The sequence below is a fragment of the Cyprinus carpio genome, chromosome A21 (assembly GCF_018340385.1).
Source record: "Cyprinus carpio isolate SPL01 chromosome A21, ASM1834038v1, whole genome shotgun sequence".
Classification (NCBI taxonomy): Eukaryota; Metazoa; Chordata; class Actinopteri; order Cypriniformes; family Cyprinidae; genus Cyprinus; species Cyprinus carpio.
The window spans coordinates 7,239,591-7,248,251 of record NC_056592.1 but is presented as its reverse complement, the minus strand read 5'-3'; the positions used below and the strand labels follow the sequence as shown (position 1 = coordinate 7,248,251).

Genomic DNA, 8,661 nt, shown 5'->3' with positions numbered 1-8,661 from the left:
TACTTGAATTTTGAGTTGAAAACGAACTCACCATTTTTTCTCTGGTCGGGGTAAAGCGAACACACTCTTATGCGTTAACACATACTCATCTGCAAGAATCGCAGCTTGTGATAACATGGTGACCTTTTGCTCATTCAGGTACGTGACTACTCGTTCCGATAGACAATTCTTAAAATCTTCTAAAAGCATTAACTCTCTCAACAGACTCAAATCTTGCACGTTGTTAGAAGACAACCATTTATCAAAAAGAATTCCCTTCTCACGGGCAAATTCCACAAATGTCTGAGCTGACTTCTTATGGTTCCTGAAACGTTGCCGATATGCCTCAGGCACCAATTCATATGCACGAAGAACAGCGTTCTTTACGGTATCGTATTGCATGCTTTCTTCTAAGGTTAGTGCAGAACAGACTTCCTGTGCTTTTCCAACTAATCGACATTGTAGTAACAGACACCAAACCTCTTTTGGCCAACGAAGTGCAGCAGCCACACGCTCAAAAGCAGCGAAATACGCATCCACTTCGGATTCTCTAAAGTGAGGCACTAAAGCGATCTGTTTACTAACATCAAATGTAGTGGTCGAAACATCACTCACAGAATTTTCTGAATTTACTGAAACAACAGGATTAGGCTGCACAGTTTCGGCCCGAGACAACCGTCGCTGAATCCAACTCGAGCTGTCGCAGTTTCACCTGTGTCTCAGCTTCAATTTCCAGTTTACGGATTTCTAGGCGTAGCTTAATTTCAGCTTGGCGCGTCTCAGGCCCGTTCCTGCGCTTCCATCTGGATTTTGGCTAGGCGGACCCTCAGTCGCGCATCACCCCCAGAGCCAACGGAAAGCGGAGAAAGTGGGTAGAAGGGGGGTAAGCCAGCCTTGGGCTCGGCCTCAACCTCCACCTCAGCATTCTCATCTTCTGCTTCCGCCACATTTCCCACACTAGTCAAACGTTTTTCCACAGCCGACATGCCAGCCCTCTCACTATCCGCATCTGGAAATAAAAATACTTTTAATTCGACCAAGTGTTTCCAAATTTCATTCTTAATAATGTGCTTTAGAGATTGCCTCACCACAGGAATGCGATAGTATTCAGCTATCTGCAACAAATCGTCTTTTCTACATCGATCAAAGATTTCTAAAGTTGGATTCAGCAATAAATGATTGCAAATCAAAAGTACTCATTGCCAATATTCCACCATACTCACTTCAACATGCACTAATTCCTTTCCAGCGCAGTTCCCCGCACCACACACACACAAAACATAAGCAATATAAAAGTTAGGATGAGCCCCCCAAATATGTTACGTCCCTCGTTATTTAGATGTTATTTGTCTAGGAATATTATTAGACGTAACAAAAGTTTTGCATGTGTGTCAATATAGTGACGAGAATCTGTTATTGGAAAGGAACAGACAACCATCCATAACTGAGTTGAAAGATTTTAATTCTCAACTACAATAAAGTGAAGTAGTAACAAAGGGAAAAAAATAATAATGAAGAATAATAAAGTAATGAATATTTATAATTAGTACAACGTAACAAGAGTAACCAGAGCAACAGACAATCTGGGGAAGAGGAAGGAGCAAAAGAGTGGTGCTTAAATCAAAAAACTGAATATAACAAAAAGCCCCTTTAACTAAAGTTAAAGAACTAAACTAACTATCAACAAAAAAGGTAGAAAGAAACATCTTCAGCGTACAAGACGCTATAACTAAACTATACTAACTAAAACAAAAACATACATAATTAGCACCACTCCTAACACTAGTGCATCTAATACATCTCCGTAACTACGTGTGCAAATGTAAGTCGCGACCTGCTTACCTGGCTCACAACCTCTCCCGTCAGTCTACACAATGTTAAACGATGAACTGAGATGAAGATTTCATGACAGCAACAAACATTTAGCAGGCACTGCAAACACGTAAGCTACCAAGGGCAACACAGTGCGCCTTCAAGCGCAAACAAAGAGAACTGATCTAACTGCAAGATCACAAAAGCAGCGAGCCCCGAACAATAGTCAGTCGCTCAGACTGGTCTCTCGAACAAGAGAACCGTCTTCACAGCGTGTGCCAACTCTTTCCCAACCCAGAGTCTGTTTTCATCCCCCCGCCATTGAAGTTAGAGCCATTCATAAACTACCCGGCGACAGGCGATTGGTGGCGCGATCCCAGACGTCAGCATCCTACGTCAGCTGATTGACAGGCGGACGCTCCAATCGAGCTTCACACCTGAAACAAATAAAGTACACAAACATACACGCCAAGCATATGCAACACACATACGCACAAACAAAAATTACGAAGCGCGGCGTACTTAATTTATGAGTTATTTTTTTTTGTATAATATTTTGTAGTGATGTAATTTTTTTTTTTTACTTCTTTATGGTTGGTGTGTATTTGTTTTTTGATGAATAATGATGTAGGTTTTATAGGAGCACATGGCCAACACAAACAAAGCCATGTGCTCAAGCACAAGACAAACAAAGAAACATTAAACATTAAACCCACTTCTCTGCACATTTTGTATGTGTCCCTTATTTAACACACATGATTCAGATCACCAGCTCATTAGGTGAGAGCTCCATGAACTTAGCTGAGTGTATCAGATAAGGGAAAATGTGCAAAACATTGGGTCCTCAGGACCTGGATTAAAAACCACTGAACTAAAGTGTTCCTTGGTCAGCCCCAGTATAGATACAGAACTAAAGAAAGAAACCCAACATTCTTATGAGTATTATTGATATGTATGATAAACCTGGAAATAGTATCATATAAAATTTCCCCATTACCATATAGTCCATAAAGAGATATGCAAAATTTCTAAACAACTAAAGAAAACTCAAGACTGAAGCATGTTATTCCTGCCACCCACATGTACAGTAACACTTCCACCAGACCCATTTATTGTGAATATTTATCTTGTGATTTCTAAGCCATATCAATGTTTTTCTTCATCTGGTTGTTCCACTGTATGTTGTTGGGCTGTAACATTCAACTGTACTGTAGACAAATACAATTCTATTCCTGAAATGCCAAAAAATAAATTTGTCATTATGTTTTGATTACCATATAAGATTATAAACCGATCAACAAATCACCCATCCATTCTCCAAACTGTTTGTCCTGTGAGATCACAGATATACTGGAGCCTATCCCAATGTCTCTGGGCCCAAATTAACAAATCATTGAAGAAAAAATACAAATAAAAAACAAATAAACCAACTTTAAGTTAGGAAAACCCTTTTAACTGTAAGAGTATGATTACTGCAGCTAAGATCTGATGACACAAAATGTTTGCATCAGTTTGATTATTCAAAAGAATCACAAGGAACATTACATTCTGATTATATGAGTACAATCAATTAACTGTATGTTAATCATTATTTAAAAGAAATTTTAACAAGTGAAAAGTCTGCAATGAAGACATCTTGAACATACTTGTTAAAAATATAAGATGAACATAATCTGGAAAAGAAAATCATGTAATTGTGATCATTTTTTAGGTAATATCATGTAAAGTTCAGAATTTTGTAAAAAAAAAAAAAAAAAAAAAAAAAACATTGCAAAAAACATGCAAAATGCAGATGTTCTGTAATAGTTTGATAAAACATGAAACCTGTACTGTTTTCTTTGCGTGCTGGAATGTTGTCCTTATCTCTCATGGACTGGTTTTACGATAGTTTCTCAAATGCCATGGTGAAGTTGCTGGGAAGTCCTTGTCTGATAAATTCTTCCTGGAGCTGAAACATAATTTGATCTCTGTGAACTAATATTTCTGAACTAAATTATATATCATGAAAAGATCTGATAACAATATTGTTTCTGTTGTTCTCAAAGTGATTTATTTATTTTCTCTGTGTGTTGTTGTTGTACAACAATAAAAACAAAAAGTAAAACTTTTATGTTTTTTATATGACATTTCTTACCTGTATAATAACCAGCTCTTCAATTTGAGACTCTGACAGATTCTCCAGACTTGTAACTTCCACTCTAAGCCCCATCACTGATCAGTATAAAACAAACAAACAAGCAGTTTGAGCTCCAGTCCAGGTCCTATAGTCATATATCCAAACATAATTCTGAGAGCTGTTTACTCTACCTAAAATAAAACATAATATAATGGATGTGTATCAGTCAATTTATTAATTTCTGATCTACCTTCATACATTGATTTTTTTTTTACTTGTAACATCTTACCGTCATAGCAAACAAATGTGTAATAATTCTCACATGATGAATCCAACCAGTTTCCATTATAATCCATGTAAACACACAGTTCATTCCCAGCATTGTTTGGTTCATGATACCAGTTCCTGAAATCTCTCTGTCCTTCCTGATAGAAATCATTGTCTTCCAGTGACCATCTCCAGCTGTTTATATCATCATACAGGCCAATCCAGGCTGAACCATTGTTACTCCCATTAACTGTGTTAATCAGTCTGTTCATTTCCTCCATGTTCTCAATGGTGGCCAGATCAGTGTAATTCTGTCTGCAGTATCTCTGAGCTTCAGTCCAGGTCTTAGACTCATTCACAAAGTGATACTGACGAGATGATGCTAATGCTGTCAAGGTGGGGAAAAAAGGGTGAAGATAAAAGTTAAAAGTTAAAAAGATAAAACTTAACAAGTTGCATTAATTGCAACATAAAAGATTCCTTGTAATGACATGAGATAATGTGCTTGTAAATGTTTACTGATTAACTTATTGAACATTAATGATGTCATTACATTACATAATGATAACAAAACATTAGTTAACATAAACTAAAATGCTTAATTTCATTGAACATTCAATTCATAATTGATCATGCACTTTCAAGGTTTTGTTGCACTTTCTAAAATGTACAAACAAATAATTTTATCAGATGTTTGTGCACTGTTTAATAGCATGTTTATAAATGTGAATTTGACTGCTTAGAAATACCATTAAATTAGTTGTTTAAACCACTTTACAGACTGTATTTGTGAGTTAATGAATCATGTGTCAACATGAAGTGTGAGAAGTGCTCAAAATTACTAAAATTTTTACAAAATGTGTGATTTGTAAATATAAAGGTGCATTAGAGAGGTATAATGGCATTCTAAGTACTTGAGCATTCAAATGCTGTCAATCAGTGTAAAATTGTTACATTTTAAATTCTGTTAAAATTGTGTTTGTTACATTTTTATAAAGTTCAGGATCATATATGAATTGAGTGTGTAACAACATTTGTAACTATTTTAATTTGTTAACTAATGTTCTGTTAATCATTATTTAACATTCAATAAGTTCATTAGTAAACATTTAGAAGCACATTATCTCATATTTGTAGGTATTTGAATATATATTAACTAATGATCGTCTAAGCATTATGTTTGCTGATAATTAAAGGAAAGTTACTATAAAGTGTTGCCTTTTTTTAACATTCAAATCTTCTAAAAATGTCAACATCATTTATTTCTTAACAGAGGTGCAGAAAATATCACAGACAGCTGAGAGTGTATGTTTCTGGCAAGATTCTGTTGGAGTCTAAATGATCTACTCACCACTGTAGCAAATGAAAGGTAATGCAGTGTTGCAGTTTTCATCTGTCCATTTCCAGGAGTCACTAAATGACACTGCAGTGCAGTATTCACTGTTTCCAGCATTATCTGGCTGTCCTGTTCTCCAGTTACTGAATGAAGAATTGCTCTGATCTGACCAAGATCTGGTTCTGTACAGTCCGATCCAAAAAGTGTTATAATATGAAAATAATGATTGAAGTTTGAAGTTTTCAGTCTCATTTCTGATACTGACTAGGTCTGTGTGATGTTCTCTGCAGTATCTCTGTGCTTCAGTCCAGTTACTGTACTGGTAGACAAACACATAACTTGTACTAGCATTCACTCTTCCTGTGGGGAATATATATGTAGATGTGATATACAGTGTTGGGGGTAACGCATTACAAGTAACTCGAGTTACGTAATCAGATTACTTTTTTCAAGTAACTAGTAAAGTAACGCATTACTTTTTAATTTACAAGAAAATATCTGAGTTACTTTTTCAAAAAAGTAATGCCAGTTTCTTTGTTTTTCCATTTATTGACTGACAAGTCTCCTGTCCCCATACTGAGAAATCAGAGTACAGAGGCGTTGTGTGCGCTGTGTGAACATGATGTAGTTCTAGACTAAATGTGAATGTGTATTAATTCATCCTACTCACAAAAGAATTTAGAGTTAGTATTCATCAAAATTAATTAAAACAGTGAAATGCAAACTTAAAATATGACACAAACCTGCAATAATTAAATGTTAAATAACACAAATGTATCTAATCCCATTTTATTAACTTTGCTGCCTGTCCTTTGATGATCCAGTTCAACCATACTAATAAGCAAAAATGACTTTAGATAAACTAACAATTGTGCTTCATTGTTTTTTTTTATTGCTGAAGAGTGTTGAAACTTCTTCTCCTGTGTGCTACTGTACAGACGTGAATTTACTTCTCCTTCAGCCTGAGGTTTATTCATTACACTTCTTGGTGTGAAAGGGCTTTTACATTTGCTATAAATAGAACTTCTTATATTAAAAACAATCAAGCCCTGCTCATATTTAAAAAAGTAACGCAAAAAGTAAAGTAATGCATTACTTTCCATAAAAAGTAACTAAGTAACGTAATTAGTTACTTTTTGTGGAGTAACGCAATATTGTAATGCATTACTTTTAAAAGTAACTTTCCCCAACACTGGTGATATATCTGTGTATCATAAACACTGTATCTTGTTCTTAAAAAATTAAAAAATCAATAGCAGTTCTCACCATCATAGCAAACAAAGGGAAGTGTATAGTAGCAAGAGGCTTCACTCCATGTTCCCCGATAATATGACATGTACACACACAGACTCTGACCACCTGAGTTCACTTGTTGCTGAACAAACCAGCCTTTAAATCCTCCATCAAACATTACATTATCAAGAGACCATCTCCAGCTGTTTATATCATCATAGAGACCAATCCAAGCTTTGCCATAGTAAGTTCTGCGTACTCTTTTAAATGAGCCTATCCATTTCCTCCATGTTGTCAATGGTGGCCAGATCAATGTAATTCTGTCTGCAGTATCTCTGAGCTTCAGTCCAGGTCTAATACTCATTTACAAAGTGATACTGACGGGTGCATGAAGATTGTGAGCAGGTTCCCTTTAAGTTTAAAATATAAAAAAGGGAAATATATTAGATTTTTCTCTGCAGAACTGCAATATATAATTAAACTATGAAAATGCATTTATTATGAAGATTTTTTTTAATGTAATCAAAATATTGAATAAAGCAGAAATTATTAAAATGTTATCTGTCTATATTAACACCTACTGTTAACAACTTGAAGAACAGCTTTTGCAGTGTGAAAATTAAAATATGTGGTAAATGATTTTAAAATCTATAATAAAAATAATGAATATAAATATAAGTGCAATCTATTAGACATTACAAAAAGTAGAATTAGACAAACATAAGTGATAAAAAGAGAGCAAAAATAAACGTACTGTTGTAGCAGATAAAAGTCAGTGATGAGACAGACAAGACTATCAGGGCAGGACCCTGACATAAATTACATTGACTTTAAAATGCAAAAAAAAAATAATAATAATAATAATAATAATAATATTTGCATACCATATCCCTTGGCACACACAGAAAACGATTCAGAAGTCATTAATAGAATATAATTTGGATTGTTTGCACCACAATATATTATCGAGCTCTTTAATTTGTTGGTCAATGTGAACTTAGCTGAGTGTATCAGATAAGGGAAAATTGTGCAGAACATTGGGTCCTCAGGACCTGGATTTAAAAACCACTGAACTAAAGTGTTCCTTGGTCAGCCCCCAGTATAGATACAGAACTAAAGAAATAAACCAACATTCTTATGAGTATTTATTGATATGTATGATAAACCTGGAAATAGTATCATATAAAATTCCCCATTACCATATAGTCCATAAAAGAGATATGCAAAATTTCTAAACAACTAAAGGAAACTCAAGACTGAAGCATGTTATTCCTGCCACCCACATGTACAGTAACACTTCCGCCAGACCCATTTATTGTGAATATTTATCTTGTGATTTCTAAGCCATGTCAATGTTTTTCTTCATCTGGTTGTTCCACTGTATGTTGTTGGGCTGTAACATTCAACTGCACTGTAGACAAATACAATTCTATTCCTGAAATGCCAAAAAATAAATTTGTCATTATGTTTTGATTACCATATAAGTTTATAAACCGATCAACAAATCATCCATCCATTCTCCGAACCGTTTCAATGCCCTCATGTCTCGAGCTGAATTAACAAATCATTGCAGAGAGAAAATACAAAATAAAAAAACACAAATAAAAAACAAATAAACCAACTTTAAGTTAGGAAAACCCTTTTAACTGTAAGAGTATGATTACTTCAGCTAAGATCTGATGACACAAAATTTTATTATTAGTTTGATTATTAAAGAACATTACATTCTGATTATATGATAGTCAATTTACTGTGTTAATCATTATTTAAAACAAATATTAACAAGTGAAAAGTCTGCAATGAGGACACACACACACACACAAACACACATGTATATATATATATATATATATATATATATATATATATATATATATATATATATATATATATATATATATATATATATATATATAAA

The 8,661-nt window shown here is 34.4% G+C and overlaps 1 protein-coding gene across 1 annotated transcript; it reads right to left on the bottom strand.

Moving 5' to 3' along the window:
• Window positions 1-2,182: 2,182 nt before the first annotated feature.
• On the bottom strand, window positions 2,183-7,004 carry LOC122134743 (macrophage mannose receptor 1-like). The gene is made up of 6 exons (XM_042711434.1): window positions 6,777-7,004; window positions 5,526-5,870; window positions 4,197-4,562; window positions 3,926-4,002; window positions 3,675-3,739; window positions 2,183-2,228 (listed from the first exon to the last, which is right to left on the bottom strand). Exons 1-6 carry the CDS (start codon window positions 6,919-6,921, stop codon window positions 2,183-2,185), a joined length of 1,044 nt encoding a protein of 347 aa, XP_042567368.1. The 5' UTR covers window positions 6,922-7,004.
• Between the last annotated feature and the right edge of the window lie 1,657 nt (window positions 7,005-8,661).